Source organism: Chlorocebus sabaeus, chromosome 21, assembly GCF_047675955.1.
Source record: "Chlorocebus sabaeus isolate Y175 chromosome 21, mChlSab1.0.hap1, whole genome shotgun sequence".
Lineage (NCBI taxonomy): Eukaryota > Metazoa > Chordata > Mammalia > Primates > Cercopithecidae > Chlorocebus > Chlorocebus sabaeus.
This window is the reverse complement of record NC_132924.1, coordinates 85381406-85403863: the sequence shown is the minus strand read 5'-3', so window position 1 is coordinate 85403863 and position 22458 is coordinate 85381406. Positions and strand designations below refer to the sequence as shown.

The 22458-nt window shown below is 38.4% G+C and overlaps 1 protein-coding gene across 1 annotated transcript in view; it reads right to left on the bottom strand.

The window, feature by feature from the left end:
• Nucleotides 1-994: 994 nt before the first annotated feature.
• ZNF277 (zinc finger protein 277) overlaps nt 995-22458 on the bottom strand; it is a 139722-nt gene continuing 118258 nt past the window's right edge. Inside the window, exons 6-12 of the mRNA XM_007982621.3 lie at nt 17482-17592; nt 14777-14909; nt 8781-8848; nt 7128-7224; nt 5059-5101; nt 3899-4073; nt 995-2396 (exon numbers count right to left, since the gene is read on the bottom strand). Of these exons, the coding sequence (XP_007980812.3) occupies nt 2210-2396; nt 3899-4073; nt 5059-5101; nt 7128-7224; nt 8781-8848; nt 14777-14909; nt 17482-17592 (814 nt within the window). The 3' untranslated portion in view covers nt 995-2209. The remainder of the gene's footprint in view (nt 2397-3898; nt 4074-5058; nt 5102-7127; nt 7225-8780; nt 8849-14776; nt 14910-17481; nt 17593-22458) is intronic.

Below are 22458 nucleotides of genomic sequence, written 5' to 3'. Positions count from 1 at the left end.
CAATCATCCAAATCCAGAAAGCAAGACAAATAATCCAATTGCTTTAACAAATAAGTGGCATTTTTTAAAAAAAATTGTGAATCGTTATATATTAAAAGACCCTTAAGAACCATACCAACCAAATGCAGTGCATGGATCTCACTTGGAACCTGATTAAACAAACCAACTGAAAAAAGCCTTTTTTTTTTTTTTTTTTTTTTTTTTTTTTGAGATGGAGTCTTGCTCTGTCACCCAGGCTGGAGTGCAGTGGCGCAATCTCAACTCACTGCAACCTCCACGTCCCAGGTTCAAGCAATTCTCCTGCCTCAGCCTCCCGAGTAGCTGGGATTACAGATGCCCGCCACCACACCCATCTACTTTTTGTATTTTTAATAGAGACGGGGTGTCACCATGTTGGCCTCAAACTCCTGACCTCGTGGTCCGCCCACCTCAGCCTCCCAAAGTGCTGGGATTACAGGCGTGAGCCACCATGCCTGGCTGAAAAAAGACATTTTTAAAAACTTTTAATTTTGAAATAATTTCAGACTTTCAGAAAAGTTGCCATAGTACAAAGAATCTCCACACACTTTTACCTAGATTCCCTAAATGTTAACATCTTGCCATGTTCACTTCATTATTCTCTATATACCCATGTTAGTTTTTTGGGAATAAGTTGCAAACAAAATGCTCCTTTACCCCTAAATACTTCAGTGTGTATTAATATTTCCTGAAAACAAAGACATTCTCATCCCACAGTACAGTTATCAAAATCTGGAAATTAACAACAATACCGTAACATTTACTACAAATCTTATTCAAATTTTGCCAACTGTCCTGCTAATGTCTTTCGTAGGAAAAGAAAAACGTTTTTTGTCTTGGTCTAGCATCCAATCCAGGATCATGCTATGCTATCTTTAGTCACCTTTAATCTCAAATAGTTTTTCAATCTTTGTTTTTTATGATCTTAAGATTTTTAAGAGTAAAGGCCAATTATTTTGTAGAATGTACTTCAAACTTGGATTTTCTTTCTTTCTTTTTTTTTTTTTTTCCCTTTTTTTGAGACAGAGTCTCGGTCTGTTGCCCAGGCTGAACTGCAGTGGTGCAATCTCGGCTCACTGCAACTTTTGCCTCCTGGATACAAGCGATTCTTGTGCTTCAGCCTCTTGAGTAGCTGGGACTATAGGTGCATGCCACCATGCCTGGCTAATCTGTGTATTTTTGGTAGAGATGGGGTTTCGCCATGTTGGCCAGGCTGATCTTGAACTCCTGACCTCAGGTGATCCTCCGCGTTGGCCTCCCAAAGTGCTGGGATTACAGATATGAGCTACCATACCACTCAAACTTGGATTTGACTGTTTCTTCATTATATCCAAGTTATGCATTTTTGGTATAAATCTACACAAGTGATATTCTGCCCTCCTCAGTGCATCTTATCAGGAGGCACACAATATTTATCAGTAATGAAACTGATAATATTGTAAACACATATTTTGAGACAAGTGGGAAAAACTGAAAACACATGATATTAAGGTTAATTTTTTTTAGGTGTCATAATGGTATTGTGGTTATGTCTTTAAAAAATAGTATTTAAATGTTAGCGATGGACACATTGCAGGGAAAAGTGAAGTTAACTGGCTTGATGTCTATTTCTAGAGAATTTGGCCACCCTAGGCAGAAAGCGGTAATGATAATACAGTCAGCTCTTGATTGTTCTAATATAATGGCCAATTAGCATACTATCCAGGTCTTTGACCATTTCTTCTTTCTTCTGTGGCTTTTCTTTTGGTCATTACATTTACAGGTCACCCAACACAGTACAGAAAGGACATTCAAATTTTGTAACTTGTTGGATGAAGAAGGTCCTTGGGGAGGAGACTGAAACTACTGATAGAAAAATCAGGTTTATAAATAATACAAACTTTTCATTTCTTTGTAATTGGCATATCCTTCTGTAGATAATTATGAGTTTAATGAAATGAGCTCATTTAAGATGATCACACAATAAGACTTGATAGCCAAAATACAAAGTCTTCATCTTATTTTCCTACTTCATTTTTTTCATGTTCTTAATAAGTGCATTTTCCTACTTTATTTTTTGAAAAGAATATTAGTTTTTGAAAAGTTTATTTCACCAAGGACTAATCCTTTGCTGATGTTCAAATTTAAATTATTCTTTCATGTCTGTCTCATAGAAGAAAAACATGAAATATTGCTTCTGTGGTAGTTTCTTCTAGTTTTTCAAGCACTCTTGTAGTAGCAACTGGTTCAAAATACTGCTTTGTTTCAAGGCATACAGTTTAGATGTATCTTCACTGATGATGGGAACATTTTCATTTTGTTCCTGAGCTGTCAGGTCACTTTCACTGTCAGATAGTGTACACAGGAGAGTGTCATTTTCATAGGTTGGAAAATAATACCTGAAAACAACCACAGATACATAGTATTAAATTACCAAACTAATACATTGTTCAGGTGGCTGAATGTACACATTTACTATAATTTTGCCAGGTATCCTTGCCAACAATTTCATAGCATTTTGCAAAGGCTATATTGGAGACAAATTCTGATTGCTTTCACTTTGACTTTTACTGGCTGACATCAACCTTACCAAATCTACTATCTAGATTTGGTAAACCAAGATCGTGGACCTCCCAGCCTCCAGAGTTGCCTCTGGAGATGCCCGCTGGCCACTTAGCCTCTGCTTGATCATCTATCATGGTAAGAAACACACGATCTTCAAAGGCAGCTGACCCTAGTAGTGGGTGTCTCTAGTTGTTTGATGCACCTCCTATGAAGCTAAAAATGACATCTCTCTTATTTCTACTCAAAGGTCCTAGTTCTTCCTTATAAGTTAACAAACTTCAAATATAGTTATTTTTCAAACACAAATTCTTCAAATACTTGAGAATAATAAGCTCTCCCTTGTGTTTTGTTTTCCAGCCTAATCGTTCCTTCTTTCTAGGTAATCACAAAAGGAAACACTTACGGAATATAAAGTTTGTTATTCTGGTTTCTTCTCTGAATACACTTTGAAGTTACTTTTGGAATACTACAAATTTTAATTTATATAAGAAGGATTATAAGAACAGGATACCCTCACAAGTGTGGGATTTTCTGAAGGAGAAAAACTAGAACTTTCTGGTTAAAGTTCTGGGGGAACTGATTTATTCCCTAAGAACAGAAGGAGCTCCGGGCAGCTAGAACCCCACAGCCTCTCAGAGGAGCCCTTGACTGAGGTTATCCAGAATGACGTGAGAACCAGTGCAGAAGGTTCTTGGCAAAGGATACTTGGGAACCAGTCCAGAAGGTTCTGGCAAAGAATACTTGGGAATCCAACAACAGATGACCAAGTGCTTAATTTCTTCAAGTGCCAATATACAAAATATATACCAAAAGTCCTAGCAGTGTACAAACTCTGACACAGTAATTTCATTTCTAGTAGTTCAGCTTAATTCAATAATTAGATAAGTGGCTAAAATGTAGGCATATAGATATTTACTGTATCATAATAGAAAAAAGTAAGAAACAACCTAAGTATCTAACAGAACAGATTATATCCATACAATGGATATTTGGCAACCATTAGAAAGGATGCAACAGATAGATACTGGCTATAGAAAGATATTTACAATATTTTGTTAATAAAATATACCTTAAAAAATCTGTATCTACTTCATCTCTCTACGTATGTATCTATCTCCATATCACAAATACTGAAAAATACTTGGTTTCATTTGTAAGAGGGGGATTATTTTAAAAATAAGCATTTTGAAGATTTTTACATTTTCCCTACACTATACTGATGTATACTTTTTATAATAAACATGTATTCCTTTTTTTCTGTAAGTTTAAATAAATTAAATAAAGGGAGAAAATCAAAGGGAGTAAAGAAGTGCACATGTGGTTTTGCAGTACGTACTCCAGTTGATCCCACGTCTTTCTATCAGGGAGCAGCGAAGTGTGTTTAGTTTCTTCCATGTGAGTTCTTAAGTCTGCTTTGGATTTGAACTTCACATGGCAGCCATAACATCTACATTGGTGAACTTGCCTCCGAATAAAATTGACCAGTTTCACTTGCTGATAGAAATTTAATCCTGAAAATGACAATACAGAATCATTAGACAACTGTTCAGACCCATTTTTTGCACTGTTATAATTTCTTAAAGGAGCCACTTATTTTTATTAATCAACCTGAAGAAGTAGTACAATTATAAAGCATAATAGATACCAAATAATAACAGCCCATATTTACATAGGGCTTATGAGCTAGGCACTATTCTAATACTTTTCCGTGTATTAGTACATTTAATCTTCATAAAACCCTATCAGATAGGTAGTATCATACCTACATTACATATTAGGAAACTGCCCAGGGTCACATAGATAGCTGTCAGCTGCAAAGCCCATGTGCTTGACTACTAAGCTAATTATATATACAATATATATACACGTCTATAAGAGCAGCAAAGTAACACATCCAAGGACCCAGGAAAACAGTGACGGAGCTGAGATGTGAGAAGTAAGTTTTTTACTGTCTTAGATCTATTAGCAAGTCAGTACTTTATTTATGTCATAATGCCCCAAATCCTTCTATTGTTGTGATACTGAGAATGATACATTTGGGTACACCTACAACAAACAATCCTAGCTGTACTGCTAAGCAGTGCAGTAGGCATTTACCATACATTACTCACTCCTCATAACACTTTTCTGACCCGAGGCCCAATGTCAGATAGCCAGTAAATGCCAGAGCTGGAATCTGAACTCTAGTTTGACTTAAAAATCCATATTCTACTAGCCCCCTCCAATTTATGATATATTATTAACCACTAATTTATATTCCATTTGAAGCAGTCGTATTGTAGGAAAGAGGAAGAAGGAGTATATGAACCCAAAAACCATATTTGACTGTTATGGTTGAGCATCACTGCTTCACAGAGAGTTCTGTCAAGACCATATATAGAGAGACATGTTTTGGTGGTGCGCTCTCCAATCGTAGCTACTGAACATAGGCATAGTTTACAGGATGGTTTATAAAAAATGAAGCATCACAGAAAAAAACTTCTGAATCAAACTTACCAAGTTCTGACTTTATCTTGAGAAGATCAAATTCGTGTGCATCCTAAAAAAAGCAATGAATACATCTGTAAGCTAATGAATTATTTAATCTTTCAGGCTGAAGTTATAAACAACTTATTCACAGGAGTTTAGAAACTCAGTCTGAGTTTGGTGTCTTCTGCTTTTAAAGTCTTCTAAGTCTAACTACTTCCCTCCATACCCAACTTGTTTTTACAGCATAGTCCAAACAAGTCATGTCAATCAGTTAAACCATTGTAATTGGGCTGGGCATGGTGGCTCACACCTATAATCCCAGCAGTGTGGGAGACTGAGGCGGGAGGATCACCTGAGGTCAGGAGTTTGAGACCAGCCTGGCCAACATGGCAAAACCCTGTCTCTACCAAAAATACAAAAATTGGCTGGGCGTGGTGGTGGGTGCCTGTAATTCCAGCTACTCAGGAGGCTGAGGCACGAGAATTGCTCGAACCTAGCAGGCAGAGGTTGCAGTAAACTGAGATCACGACAATGCACACCAGCCTGGGTGACACAGCAAGACTCCATCTCAAACAACAATAACAACATTATAATTGCTCATAGCTTATATCTATAGTTTTTATAATTTACAATGTATCCGTTTTGTGGCCTTCTAAAAATGTAGAAGTCTATGTATGAATTCTGCAGTGTGATAAAAGTGTAAGTAAGATACGTTTCTATTGTACTGTGCATTTGGACTAGAATTATGGATATAGGCTCTTTGCCCCACGTAGGTAATTTTTACAAATTCTGCTTTTCATTTTACGCTGTCAAATACACTGTTTAAACCTGAAAGTTTCTCTTCACTCACGCCTTCCTATAAATCACACTTTCTTTTTATTTTTACAATGCAGACTTATTATTTGCTTGTTTGACACCTGCAATTGTCTGTGTAAATGTTTTAACCTACAATCTCACAGAGGATAAAGACCATTTAACTCTTTGGGATGGCATTTAGTGTAGCACCATATGCAGGATGATTAGGAACTGGTGATGTCATCACTGAGAGTGACCCAGCAGAGGTTAAGGACACCTGTCAAGGATGCCGAAAAGGTAATCCCTACACAGGATAGGCATACGAAGGCTGCCTTCAATACAAAGACATTAAGATATTATGAATTAAATCTAAACACAGGAAATTATACACACATACTAGTGGGAACCTTTATCAGAGAAACTATAATCAGGGTAAAAGGTTATGGTCTTTTGAGTGCTTTCTAGGTCCTTATTTTACTAAACTAAGATGTGAGAAGTAAGTTTTGGTGAACAGTATTTCTGAATAAGGGTGAGGTGAAAGTGGGTGAAAGCAGAGAATATGGTCCACTATTGGCAGAGGTGGCTGCAGGGAGGGGAGGGAGAGATACCAGAATCATCCAGTAATATTTTCCTATTATAATCACCCCTTTGCCCACAAGCTGTGATACTGTCATGAATCATTAGATGTTCCTCTTCCCTATCCGCCTTGTGCAGCTAAGGATCAGAGTGTAGGGTGTGTGTCCTCTCCAGGTATACGGGGGTGAAAAACGTTTAGAACTGCTAGCTCCAAGCTTCACTATAACATAAAAATGGCATCTAGAAGGGAAAGCCCACACTAGGAATGCTCCCTCATTTATTCTCTCCAAATGCTGGCACCTGAAGGAAGTGTAGGATCATGCCCTAGACCCTCTCTACCCACCCTCCTTTTTCCCATTCCTCCGGGGGCTTTGTAAATGACAATGTTCTCCCTTCTTGCTCTCCTATTCACCAGCACAAGCAGCGCTGTAAAAAAGACTCAGGACCTGTCCCACCTGCTGAGCCAGAATGATCTTGTAAGCATCTCAAAGGTAAGATGGCATCAGTGGTCTGAGAAATCTCACACTAACAAACAGCTCACTCAGGTCCAGTCAACTGTACTAACTAAATTGCGCTGAGCTCTAGTTCTCCCCGAGAGACCTGGCCTGTCTCTTGTGTTTGGAATAATGATTGAGAAACTAAAGTATAAGCAGATGAGGGTGCAACAACTACCAGCTTTCTCCTGTCAGAATGAAACAAAATTCAAATAAATACAGGTATCTTACCTCCATGTGGACATACAATTTCTCAATTGTTTCTGCTTGCTTTTCACAAAATAAGCAGACGGCAGAGGCAGGGTGTTCTTCCCAATCAGACCAGTCGCTGAATTAAAAAAGAAAAGAGAAAATACAGACATTCCCTTCATTAAGAGAGTATACTACACAGTGACTTGGTATTACTTTCTCCTTACTAAGAAACCCTGCCAATCTCTTTCAACTCTGACATTTTGGTAAAGACTGTCACATCATATTATGACTCTCTGATATAGCTTTTGAAATTCAAAGCAGCACCATGAAATTAATATAAATAGCGAACAGGTGCTGCTCCATTTTCTCCTATTTGCCATTCTTCTGAGTCTCTATCTCAGTCTAGAGTCAGAGGAATGTCATCCTGAGACAATGAGGTTTAATTTGCAAAGGAGACATTTCAGAAAATGTGATGCTCTCTCTCATTAACCACAACCACTGACTGCACACGCTGTGAGGTGTGATGCTGGGAATGTGTTTCTGCATGACAAATAGTGTATTTTACAAAGGCAAACCGTGTCTCTTTCACGAGGGAAATACTGATTATTTAAAACTGGGCAAGTGTTATATCTGGTGGTAGACAGTGAATTCGAAAAGGATACAAGATCCCTTTTACCACTTTTCCTGCTCCTTGCATTTACCTTTTTGAAATACTACCAACTTCTTATCATTCCCAAACCAGGAAAACTGCCAGGAGGGAAGAGTTGTGGAGATGAGGAACACCCATGCAAACTCAGATGAGAGAATTTCTCATGGCAAGCTCAGAAATGATCACTAATAAGACTCTCGAGATCAACCTAACCCAATTTGCACAGAAGCTTCCCGATTAGAAAACAGGAAACATTTTCCTTAACTCTCTCCATCCAGGAGGGAGTCACAAGTCTTGGCCCAGGTCATGACTTACTATTTATAACCTTTTGTGTCATTAAAACTTTAACATTCACCCATTAAACATTCCAACTAGTGTGTTTTAATGGGAAAGATGTTTTTATTTCAGTCTGGAAGACTCTCTGCCTGAATCTCTATGCATCAAGAAAATTCAGCAAATGGCAGCTCTCTACCTTTGGGCTTTACTTCACTCTTAAAATAATAATAATTTAAAATCCTGAGAGAGAAAAAAGGCCAAAAAGCTTTGACTGGAAAGAAGATGAAAAATAAGAAACCCTTTTAGGTTGAAAAGAACATTTCTCAAGCTTATAATTTCAAGCAAAGAAGCTGTGAATGTTTAAAGTTAGTTATCAATGGCCGGAACACAGAACAGGATTAACTTCAATGCAGCTACATTCTCTATTCCAATGACAGCAACACGGAAAGTTCAAAGATTGTATCACTTCAAGGTCTGAGCACCAACTGAGCAGGCAAAGCATTTTGGAATGTATTTTTCTCTGAATTATGTATTACTTGTGTGTTCAATCAATAGCTTTAATTTAGTTGGAATAACAGTGTCTTTAGGAATTTTTATGTGAAAGTTATTTTGAATTCAAGTTTCTGCCACATGACATGAAGGGATGCATGGCTCAGAGAAGGTATTTTTTCTTCTTAGGTTCCCTCTTCATAATTTAAACCAAACTAAAGCATTGTCTTCTTACTCCTGGAACACTGCAATTAACTAGCAGCAATAACAAGTCTTACTCTTCCTGATGGTCCAGCAACTCCCGATCGTCTTCCAACTGAACTTCTTCCCATGATTTTCCAAGTTCCTTTGTAGGAAGAACAGAGGGATGAGAGAGATTGGGGGAAAGAGAAGGGAGAGAGTATGCAGAACTTCAAAAAAACCCAAAACCAAAAAAATAAACAAACCACCCATGGTTAAATGGTTTTGAAACAGTACAAGTAGGATATACAGACGGTCCTCAATGATGGTTTGATTCAACACTTTTTTTGACTTAATGACAGTGCAAAAGCAATATGAAGTTGAAACCTTAATGTGATAATTTTTTAGAGAAGTAGTAATATCCTTTCAATCAAATTCTTTTCTCTTAAATTTGAACCAGTGTTTCTCAACCCTGAAAGTGTATTAGAATCTCTGGGATTCTAATGGCCTTTGTTCACTGTTACATTTCCAGAGCCTGGCATATAGTGGGTACTATTACTATAAACTATTTTTTGAGTTGAATTGGAAAGTAGAATTCAATTTGTTAGAACTAAAAAATAAAAAAATGCATTTGAGGTCAATTTAGATTATACCTCAAAAGATTTTTTTAAGGTGATTAAATGAGTGAGTTACTGTCTATAAAGAAATAGTACTAGGCATGAGTAGGTGCTCTAGTACCTACTAAAATCCCTTTTATCCCTTACCATCAGTGGAAAAGTTCCACTCTTTTGGGGCTATGTCTGGTAAGCCTAGTCATAGCACTAGTAAAACTTTATGGAGTGATGAGTAGGAATGATTTATTTTGGCCCAATCATTTCTTTTGTTCCCCTTGGGCCATTTCTTCCTCTCTTCTTGCCCCGTCTTCTTTCTATTCAGTCTTCCCATTGTGCCACGCAAAAGCAGACAGTGTCACAAAGAGAGAGGTAGGAACACTAATGGATATGTTTTCAAGCAGCTAAGCTATGGTTAGAATCAAGCCCACCTGACCTGCTACAAGCACAGATAGCTTTGTTGTTTAATATCCTTCTTTTGGAGAAACACAACCAAAATTCACTCAATTATGGAGTCTTTTCCCCCCAAATAAAGGTGTTCATCTAGCTAAAAACAAAGAACTCTGAGTGCCATTATGATTTAGGGGAAGAAAGAAAATCCATAATTTATCAACTTAATGAGAGGTTTTGAAGCTATCATTATCTATCAGCTAAATGATGCATACATTTACATATATAGAGATCTATCATAACGTCATTAGAGAGGGTTAATTTGGACTCTATAATGTGCTTCCCAGAGTCATCAGGAAGTGTCTGAATCTCATTACGGAACACCAAAAATGGCCTCAATACTACCAACAAGATGCTTATTAGAAAGTTGGGCAATGAATTAAATCTTTCATGCCTTACTTGGTTTTTCTGTACTTGGACTTAAGGTCATGGTTTTATTGATGCAAGGTATTACTAAAGTACGGGCCTTCTGTGATTTGATCATTCTGAATGATAAGGGCAAATGTTGCTTGTCAATGAGTATTTTGAGCCAAAAGTAACAAAAAATATCTTCCACTGTTAAACTTCTAAACTCAAAGCATTATTTTGCAACTTCCTCAGTGTTAGGTACAATATGTAGAGATTTATCTAGGCCATACAGCATTAACCATGTACTCCACCTGAGAGGAAAATGAATGTCCATGTTTACTAGTATATTAGGAAATAAGTAATTTGCACGTGACAGTGGCCCAGTTTCCTAGAGTGCTCTGCTTTGGTACAGTTAAAGATATGATTTATTATAGAAACAAGACCCAAAGCGAAAACAAGAACAAAAAACAAACCAAAAAAACCATGTAACTCTCTAATTAAGACACTATGCCTGCTAACGAATCATGTCAGGAAAGCAAAGAATGTAAGAAAAACGAAGTTTGGAAGGCATATCAGTAAAGATGTTCAGACACCCCCTCAAAGCCCTGCATCAGATGGCTCATGAACAATGAGAGGGTGGAAAAAAACATGGAAGAAAAAGATCCCCTTCACCCATCACACTTCTGCCCTAATACATAGTCACTTACGTGTGCTTACACAAAACTCCATCAGAAACAGAAAGCGTTTTAAGCGTAAATAATTTCACTAGGGAGAACTATAAAAAACTATGAAAAATCAGTTAAAAGCCTACTTTTGTTATAAGTGGTTTTGTATACTTTAAGAATAAAAAAAATTTAAATCAAAGAATGATAAAAATCATGGCAAAACCAATTCCCTTTAGAAAAACTCAGGGTTTGAAGCATGAGCATCATAGGAATATGCAGCTGAAGCCTTGATGTTAAGCAGTCTGTTGCCCTCTGAGGAAAGGTTATCTGAATGTGAAACTAACTGGCACCTTACCCCCAACCCATCCTCACTACCTGCTGAACTCTTTTGTTTGTGAGAAAAGAAAGCAAGAATTTGAAGTAGATAAGTCAGACTATGCAAACGACTTTTAATGTTTTTGCAAGTCTGTAATTATTCAGAAACTGATATGAATGATTAAGCACAGAAATTATCTCATCTAAGAAGGAAAACGGAACTTGTCAATTTGCTGAGCTCAGAAAGCCAAAAGCAGCTCCTCTGTCCACTGGCTCTCCTACTTCTGCTGCCTATCAGAGTGTATCTTGCCATGGATATCCTACATGCTCCCATCACTGTTGCGCTGGCCGTGTCTATGGCATTTGAAGTGGAGTGAGGAGCTCTGTGTGTGAATGACTCAATGACTGCATATATTTGCTATAGGAGAGGTCAAACGCTGACTTTCGATATACCATTACAAAGGGTTCAAACTAACGTGCTTACGTAGTGGTCTTCCATACCGACTCCTGAACTCTTTGAAAGTAGTGACTCAAATCAGCCTTTCTATCTACAATATTTTTTCTTTCTCTTCTAGCATCTGGTAGCTGGAAGGCACTCAAATGTATGTAGAATGTATGACATCAATAAAATAATGTATAAACAGTGATTACTAAGATAAACAATTCTATCTTTTGCCCACATTCATGTCAGCCCTTTCCCTCAGAGGGATAACAAGGGAATATATACATATTTTTTAAATAAAATATTGTCATTATTGTTTAAGTAAAATTTAGAATTTATTCTTCATATCGATTTATTATTCATATTCTTCGCGTTAAATATTATTCTTTAATGAGGTCTGGAATAATACTAAAATGATACTGAGAAGACATTGGCCTTTATTTTTCTCTACCTCTACTCTTAGTATTTGGGACAGTTTTTTATACACTTATTCTATATATTATTATACTTTTAATTTGTAACAGTATTCCTTCAACTATTCCTCGAATGTTACTGCGGCTGATACCTCTGGTGAGCACCCCTCTGGTTTAGCGCATGGGTATGTCTTTAGTGAAGCCGATAGGTTTCTTCCCTCCTTTTCAAAGGTGTTTACATCATTTCCACAATGCTAAGGCATCGTAACACATTTTAGGGTTTCTTTTTTTGTTGATCATTCTTAGAGTTTTTGGTTATTTACCTCAGCAAGAATTTCACATAGGAATAGGGAATAGAAAACAGGGAATAGGAACAGGAATCGGAATTGGGCTAGGAAGACTAAGATTGTGGAGCAGAGCCTTAAAGTGCTGATTAACGTCAGCTTTACTTTGACCTTGGCTCACTTCTTAGTTATTACAAAAGAGAATAGGCAAGGGTGGGTGAACAGATCATTATGAACTCATCACCATTACTTGGCCAAAATACCCAACCCAAAGCATCAGATGTAGGTACTAGTCTTGTCTCAATTGTAAAAATGAAGGAAACTGATGCCCGGGATAAGTAATTTGCCCTAGCCATGTGACCTCTGGAAAATTAGCCTCTCTGTGCCCAGTCACCTTACCTATAAGAGGCTTAGTGACAATACCTGTGTCATAAAAATGTGACTCGAATTAAATAATTCAATATAAATACCTAGGATAGTGCCTGCAAATTATAAGTACTCAAATAGCTGCTAGTTAAAAAAAGGACTTCTATCAATATGACTCTAAAGTTGTAATTTAATTGTCATTTTGTACATTGTTAAAGTCCTTACTTTCTCTTGAAATACTTCTCTAAATCTGTGGTCCACGCCACATCAAATCGTTGCCCTGTGTGAGCAGCACAATCTAGCACGCTCATCTAGAGATGGCTGGCCCTGGCAGATGATTTCAGTTTTGACAGCTACCCTACTTGATGCCCAGGAAATGAAGTATCATACTTTTCTAAAAGTGCTGGCAGAATAAGAGTGAGCAAATCCTTTGAAGTCTCCTCTAAAAGGTAAAAACCTCCAGCTATATAATGTTCTGCTAGTCTCAAGCTCTTCAACATTAGTTTTAAAAGAGCCCCAGAAGGAAGAACTATTAAATTGCTCCTATAGCTAGATGCAGTAGCTGAATATTTCTTAGAGCTAGCACTGAAGTCCACTCCCTATTAGACTGGGCTGGGTCCAGAAGCAGCATTTGCTCTAGGAAGTAATGACTGAGTGATTTCAAGAAAAGATGGAAGGGCTCAAAGGGTAGTTTGCCTTTAGCTGGTTGTAAAACATTTGTAGAAAACCATGGCAACCTCTTAGAGTCAATCTTCAAACACATGTTAAACTTGCTTCCCAAGGGGAATTTTAACACTACAAGGATTAGTTAGAACAGACAAAATTCCACCCTAAAGCAGAGATTTCCAGCATAATTCAGGATATGCTTGTTTCTATCCAATAGATAAAATGGCTGATTATATTCAATTAGCCTTTTGTGACCAGTGGGTTTGGGTTTTAATTCATTTACACTGAGAGAAAAAATAATTTCCATTTGCTTAAGAAAAATGCCCATTCAAAACAGAACTCTCCATTTTTCTTCCAGTTCCTCTGGAAAGTTACATAACCCCTTCTTTTATATGAGTAGTCATACACATTTGTCATATATAAAAAATATATAAAAATGTATGACAAATATATATATTTTAAAAATCAGTAGATTGAAGGCAGGCCCAGTAAGACTCCCCAGTCATTGCTGTCTATCAAAAATACCCTCCCATATTTACAAATGCCTCTCCCCCAACCCCTACAGTCTCCATTTGAATGCCTCTTCTTGAAATCTACAGAGGCCAGCAAACGGCATTGAGGTTTCTGGGGAAGGAGAGCTATCAATACATTTAAAATCCTTGGCATGGTAACCTGGTTAGTCTACCCCACAAGCCAACAAATAAAAATCCCATTTCATGGTAAAATGGTTTGGTTTCCTTGAAACTTCCCTTAAAAATAAACTGACTGAAGAGAATGATAAAGATACACACCTGTAGGGGTGAAAGGGAAAGAGCAAAGAGATTGTTTTTAAAGAATTATTTCGCATAGCACCTAACACATCCAGTACTCTACAGTTTCTTTTGAACAGAATACAGAAGTCTCTCTGGCCAGGTGTGATAGCTCACACCTATAATCCCAGCACTTTGGGAGGGCGAGGCAGGTGAATCACTTGAGGCCAGGAGTTTGAGACCAGCCTGGCCAACATGGAGAAACCCTGTCTCTACTAAAAATCCAGAAATTAGCCAGGTGCAGTGGTACGCACCTGCAATATCAGCTACTAGAGAGGCCAAGACAGAATTGATCCCAGGAGGCAGAGGTTGCAGTGAGCCAAGATCATGCCACTGCACTCCAGCCTGGCCGACAGAGCAAGACTCTGTCTCAAGAAAAAAAGAAAAAAAAAAAAGGAGTCTCCGGTCCCAAGTTAAAAGATATTACATAAATGGGGGATGGTATGTGGATATCCAAATACTGCATTTTTTTTTTTTTTTTGGTCAAGATGACTGTGAGTTCTAGAGACATGACATTTTTACTACATAAACACTGTCAAATAAAAGACAAATCAAATCCAATGTCTTGTACTCTAACCATTTTAAAGCTAATCACTACTTGAATGTTCCCCTCAATTACATTTTGACCTTTGCATTAATTGCTTATTCAAATATTAGTTGGTCCTCAGAAAGATTTTGTTTGCAGTACTGCAATCAAATTTTAAGTTATGAAAAGAAAGCCTTACCAAATAATTGATGACATAAAATCGGTCATATTCTCTGTTCTTAGGATTAATCTTACGATGCTGTTTTTTCCTCATGTGATCTTTAAGTGTATTTTTGTCCCTGAAGGTCTTCTCACAGTACAAGCACTGTAAACTACAAGAAATATACAAACACTGATAAACAAGTCTCTTGTATAGTTGCTGCAATAGTCCTTTATTATTATTATTATTATTATTTTTTTTTTTTTTTTGAGACGGAGTCGCCCAGGCTAGAGTGCAGTGGCCAGATCTCGGCTCACTGCAAGTTCCGCCTCCCGGGTTTACGCCATTCTCCTGCCTCAGCCCAAGTAGCTGGGACTACAGACGCCCGCCACCTCCCGAGTAGCTGGGACTACAGACGCCCGCCACCTCGCCCGGCTAGTTTTTTTGTATTTTTTAGTAGAGACGGGGTTTCATCGTGTTAGCCAGGATGGTCTCGATCTCCTGACCTCGTGATCCGCCCGTCTCGGCCTCCCAAAGTGCTGGGATTACAGGCTCAAGCCACCGCACTTTATTATTATTGAGTTTTGTATTTATTCATTTTAAGTCACACAGAATCTTCAAATGGGATATACCATCCTTGTCAGAGTCCCCCCTCACTTTATTCATTTGGCTTTGTAGAGTGTTTTTAGTTAGCTAAGCTGACCAACTTGGCTCTTTAGTTAAGACTGTGACAAAGATAGGTCATATCCAAAAATCATTTTGGTTCTTTACTAACTGAATTACCAAATTCTAAAGTAAGTATGTAGGTATGTTCTTCATATAATTATAATGACTTGCACTGACTGCACCCAGTATATATAATAATTACTGCATGGTTTGCGATATCCTGTGAGCTGATTTGCAGGGTTTAATTCCTTGCTGCAGTGCCAGCTAGCTGGGGGACTTGGTAAAGTTACTTGCCTTCTCTGTTGCCATTTTCTGATTTCTAAACTGAATACCAACATTTTAGAGATTTTGAAATAACAATTTCATATATATACTTATTGAGCACTCACTGTGCACTATGAACTGTGCTAGGTATTTATTCATGTACGTGAATAAGATAAATAATAGCTGTTACTACCATATAATTCTCATACCTTCTGCTCGAATATTTCCACCAACTGGGCATTCATTACCTAATGAAGCAGCAATTACCAGTTTTGAGCAGATTATTAACAAAATGTCTTTCTCATACTAAGCCTGACAGTTGATACAACATGTATTATAACTGCTATTCAGTAAAAAGTAGAGAGTTCTACTTTCTGGAGCCACACAGTGTCTAAGTATAAATATCTTTTACATGGGAAACTCTCAAATGATTGCAATCTGTTATTGTTTCAATTTTGAATTTGTTTTTATCTCTACTAAACATCTTTTCATCAATTTCTTATGCCAAAGAATATATTCCAGGGCATAATAATATTCTTTTGTAGTATATTCTGTTATGGTCGACAATTTATGGGGGATAAGCTGATTATAGATATTCATTATTGCTAATCTTGCTAGAAGGCACATGTGGTCTTATGTTATAAATAGTCATTTAATAAAAGGGTGAAGGGACTTGATTTAACATAGTGTTGACATCAGATTTTGAATTTAAAACTTTTTATAATTAATCTGGATTACTTGCTACCTCTTATTTATTTATTTATTTTTTTGAGACAGAGTTTTGCTCTTGTTGCCCAGGCTGGAGTGCAATGGCGCAATCTCTGCTCATCACAACCTCTGCCTCCCGGGTTCAAGCGATTCTCCTGCCTCAGCCTCCCGAATAGCTGGAATTACAGGCATGCAACACCATGCCTGGCTAATTCTGTATTTTTAGTAGAGACGGAGTTTCTCCATGTTGGTCAGGTTGGTCTCCAAATTCTGACCTCAGGTGATCCGCCCACCTTGGCCTCCCAACGTGCTGGGATTACAGTTGTGAGCTACCGTGCCTGGGTCTTATTTTATCTTTAATGTTGTTGCTCTCAATGCTGTGGGTTGAAGCACCACACTTGTTAGTATTTTATTTGAATAAAAAAAACTGGGTTCTCAGAGAAAAAATTTTGGGCTCTTTCCCTAGTAAAAAAAGTGGATACATTTTTGAAAGTCATTCTGGTGACCTAAAGAATTTTCTTCCCTATTTCAACAGGCTAAGCTCTGGATATAGTTGCCAGAATATAACCTTGAGGAAATGGAGTATTATATACAAATGTGAATGAAAACCAAAAGGGAGAAGAATACATACAGTACACTATGTTTCACACAAAATTAAACACCATTCCATAATTTGACAATATATTTACCTTACTAAATATGTAGACAAGTTACAGTGAAAACTAAAGGAATTACAATTCCAAAATTAAGAATAGTGGTTTCTGGGGAAATACTAATGAGGAAAGGCACACAGGGAGATTCAAAGGAATTAACAATGCTCTATTTCTTAGGTTAGACAGTGAGTGTATTCTTCATATCCTATATAGCATATGTTGTATGATATGTATACTGTCTGGTATATATGACATAGTATATTTGAAAAATTTAAAAAACGCCAAAGGGCAATATGATCTAGACAAAATAAGGACTGTTGCACAAAATGAGAACTCCTCCAACATGGGAAACTCCTGCTTCTTTAATTACTCTATTAAATTAATTTAAAAAAATTCACAACAGAGTCCAAGATTAAAAGAGCTTTAGGCAGTGTTCCATAAATCAGTACCTACTTGTCAAGCTTTTTCTGTAATGTACACAAAAATTCATTGCAGTTTACAATGTTGTCTGGCAATCCAATGTTGAAAGCATGTTCTCTGGCCATGTGGTTCAAAATAACAGATCTAGGAAGAAATTTGAGCAATTAGGATTATTCACAAATCATCTAAGAACACATTTGGGTTGGAATAGCATTCACATAATAAAAACACTAATTAGAAGTATAAGCAAGTGCTAAGCACAAACGTTTCAGCTACTAAAGAGTGACATTATAAAGTATGTGAGTGTACAGTCACATCAGTTCTGTAAACGGAAACCAGTTTGTTCCACTATCTGCTGCTTGGCTACACTCTATAGAAGAATCAGGTTCTGTCCTTTAAACCAGGGGTATTGGTCCATGGCCTGTTAGGAACCAGGCGGCACAGAAAGAGGTGGGAGGCGGGCAAGTGAGCATTATCACCTGCACTCTGCCTCCTGTCAGATCAGTGGTGGCATCAGATTCTCACAGGAGCGCGAAGTCTATTGTAAACTGTGCATGCGAGGGATCTAGGTTGTGCACTCGTTATGACAATGAGAATCTAATGCCTGATGATCTGAGATAAAACAGTTTCATTCTGAAACGGGTCCCTGGTGCCAAAAAGGTTGGGGATCACTGCTTTAACCTATTAAATTAACTGTGCTGCTTCTACTTTTCCAATTCATCATGGAGAAGAGTAAGAGGCAACTGCCTAACATAAATACAACCTGCTCTGACCTAAGATCACAGGCATTTAGCCAGTGGATCATTGGACAATGACCTGGAGCCCACAGTTAACAGGTCCAGTGTATCACTGGACAATGACCCGGAGCCCACAGTTAACAGGTCCAGTGTATCACTGGACAGTGACCTGGAGCCCACAGTTAACAGGTCTATTAAATGCAAGGGCTGTGAAAATCTGCAACATAATGACCAACCTCTTGATTAACGTACACAGAAAAGGACAAATGTAATTATGTAACTTTTACATAGCAAAAAAATATACGTGTATAATATATTCTACAGAGTTTTTCTCCCAACTTTAGTTCATAAAATAAAGGTGACTGTCTTGGAAAGCCTCATCAGTATAAGCACCACTGATAGACTATGCATAGTGAGATATTATATGGTTTTATCTAGATTATTTAGACACTTACATGGTCCCCCTCAAAAAAATGCTTTTAGTGTTTTTTTTTCCCCTCGAGAAAGTGAAATAAAGAAATAAAACAAACATTTCTATAAAAATGTTTGTTGACTTTTCTTTTTTTTTTTTACTATGTAAGGGATACATTTATTAGCCTTGTGGTTAGTATGCTCATTTGTCTCACTGCCTATTACTGATAACTTTGACTAAAACTACTTGTTGGGGTAGTTCACCGTGCCTTTTGGGCCCACAAAAGTTTTCCCAGGGGCAGCCCAGACAGAGCTACACCTTGCCAGGGGTTCCAGACCTGAGGCTCAGGCTGTGGAACAGTTCAGGTGAAAGCGGAGCTGGGAGCCCCTTGTAGGCAGTGTGGTAGGTGTGTGTGTGTTTTGGGGTGGGGAGAGGGTGTCAGGCAGAGGGTCGGAAAGGTCCCCCTATCCCCAAGGCCATGTTGGGGTAACGTACAGTGCCTCTGGATCCAGGCAGGTTCTCCTAGAGTGGCCAAGTCATAGTTAACATCTGCCTAGAACTTCCAGGATGAAGATCCAGAGTCTAGATTGTGCCTGGGTGCTGTCAGAAATAATATCTGACTCAAGGGGTATAGGTGGGTTGGGAGGTTTCCCTCAACCTCAGGTTATCTAGGATCAAAATGTCTTGCCATTAAGAGTCACACTGAATATACTCAGGGGAGCCTAATCCTGCTCTCAACCTCTCTAGGGCCCAAGAATCTGGCATCTAGAGTCTGAGTTACGAGATGAGAGGCCAGTGGTTGGCTCATGGGGTAAATGAGTTTGGAGGCTTGGCCAGTCTCAAAGGCTCTGTTCAGGTAAGCCACAGTGGCTTCTGGGATCTAAGAGGATTGGTTTAGTAAGGCTTTTGGTTGCAGCTGGCAGCTTGCTGGGAGGGATGTGGGTGGAACTGACTGACAGTCCTTAGAACTTGTTTCCAGGCTTAGCTAGGTCAGGCCTTCTTGACTTCAAAGTGTTCCCCCAACAGCAACCAAGCCTGTTAGGTCTACCCAGGGTTTTCAGACCTGACACCCAAGCCTTGGAATGGACCAAGATACAGTAGCTGGCTCAGGAGGTATAGGTGTACTAGGAAGGTCCCCATGATCCCAGGCTATGTTGCCCTACTGAGAACAAGCCTATGTGAGCCTAGGCTTGCTCTGAACTTTTTGGGGGTTTGCCAGCCAGGAATACAGACATTGAAAGTGAGGGAATGAGGGCTAACAAGCAGCTGTCTCAAAGCAGATAGGAGTGTTGGGAGGCTACCCTGGCCACATACTTAATTGCTACCATCCCTAATGCCTTCTGGATGCAGGACTGTTCTACCACAGTGGGCCAAAATTGAGCCAGGTTTACCAAGGGTTCTATGACTGACATCTAAGAGTTGGAAGGGGACTGAGTGAAGGCCAAGTCAGTGTTAGGAAGAGGGTTGGTGGGGTTAACAGTCTTCAATTGGTCCCATGCTCTGATCTGGTGGTCCTTGATGTCTTCTGGTTTTAGGGGAGGTTCCCCTAGGAGTGGCCTATCCTTAGCCAGGACTACCCAGGGTTCTAAGCCTGATATCCAGGCTCTGAAAGGGGGGCCAGGTACAGATGGAGCTGGCAGCAGGCTCAAGAAGGGGCTGGCTGTCCTCTCCAACACGTGGTTTATTTTACACGTCAGCTTGACCTGGTTGAAGGATGCCCAGATAGCTGGTAAAAACAGTATTTCTAGGTGTGTCTGTGAGGGTGTTTCTGGAAGAGATTAGCATTTGAATCAGCAGACTGAGTAAAGAAGATAGCCCATACCAATGAGGGGAGGCATCATCCAAGGCTTGGGGGCCCAGATAGTTGAGCTGGGAAATTCATCTTCTCCTGTTCCTAAATACTCAACTTCATGGTTCTAAGGCCTTTGGATTCAGACTGAATTTACCATCGGCTTTCTTGGATCTCCAACTCACAGATGGCGTATTGTGACACTTCTTGGACTCCATAATTGTGTGAGCCAATTCCCATAATAAGTCTCCTCTTACATATCTATATATACTATTGGTCTTGTTTCTCTGGAGAACCCTGACTAATACAAGTACTTAAGTGGTTTGCTAGCTAATTCAAAATTAGCTTGATTCAGCCTATTAGTCTGAGGTGAGAAGGGAGGGAAGGCTTCACCCTTCTAGCCACAGCTGCTGGTTGGTAAAGGGCCAAGAAAATCTTTGGGGATTTGGAATAGAGATGGCATCTTATGTGATCTGCTTCATATCAGATTTTGAAGTCCTTTATTCTTGATCAGCCAAGATGATTCCTCAAATTGCTGAATTATTTCTTTAATTTTTAAATTAATTCCTAATGTCAACTTGCTTTAATTTCTGGGAAATTAAATGTATAACAGTTTAAATTATTATTTTAACTCCTTTCTTTATAAGCTTAATTTTATTATTAATGACCTAACTGTACTTTGACAACCATTTTGTTTTTTACTTTCGGTGCAATATTCAATAAATTATATGAGATATTCAAAACTTTATTATAAACTACGGTTTGTGTTAGACAATTTTGCTTACCTGTAGGCTAATGTAAGTGTTCAAAGCATGCCTAAGGTAGGTTAGGTATATTAAATTTTTTTTGACTTATGACATTTTAAATGTACAATGACTTTATTGAGATGTAACCCCACTGTAAATCAAGGAGCACTGGTATTATTTTTTTTCACATTCCTAATGGTCCTCAAAAGCATGTAATAACTATAAATACATAATACCTTTTGGGCTGAAGTGAAGTTTTACTTAAAAAATTATTTCATGTACTTTTCCTTTTCAAATATTCTTTCCCTATACTTTAGGAATAAATATTTCCTTACATAGTGCTCTCTGATCTCATTTTTTTTTCCTGGTTTAATACTGTTTGTAATCAGTTTTCACTAAACTTATAAATGTGATTTGGGCAAACATGATTAAATTAAATAAATAGCTTTGAGAGAAGCACTTCTGGAACAGTGGGGCATGGACCTCCGAAAATCTGCTCCTCTATTAAAGCAACAGTAGCACTGGTGAAAATGGTCAAAATCAACTTTTTAAGGACTCTGGAATTAACAGGAGGCATGCAACAATCCAACGAACATTTATTTAAGAAACATGGCTCAACTGTGGTAAGAATGGTGAGCTTTGTGATGTTTTAATTTGCCCCATTCCATTCTCCTCCCCTTAGCTCCACAATAGCCTTGACAACAGCAGGCTCAGAGCCACTGGAGGGGACAGAATACAAGTGGGCCATTCTGAAAGAAATGTTACAAGGACTGTTACTATTCAGCCTATATGGCAGGTGATGGGAAAAGGCTCATTCACAGGGTTTGTCTTTATTTGACATGATTCAGCCTACCCATTGAAAAAATTCTCACCCCTAGGGCATTTGACAGAAACAATCAGTGACAATTTTGTAACATCACAGTTCCCTGAGGCAATACTAATTGCAGCAAACAATAGGCCAAAAAATTTGGAAGGAAAATCTGGGTAATGAGGTGTCTATAGAGGACTTTGAAAGTTGACATTTTCCTGGGGATCTAGAAGGCCATACACATGTGCCGGTCTATATATGCCCCAGAAAAACCTGTGAAGACCCTAATCTCTCATCTCTGGTTAACCTTGAAACTCTACACAAGCAAGAAGTGGAGGCTAAAGCAGAACTGTAAACTGATGAAGTGTTGAAGGTGTGTCCCAACCCACATACAAAGCCCCTTGACAAAGGGCAGAAGATAAAATGGTTCAAGGAATTTAACAAAATCTCTGTCTGATCATTAGCTGGACACTAAGCTAACTGTGCAGAGACTTCAGTGGCTACACGTTAGCAATAAT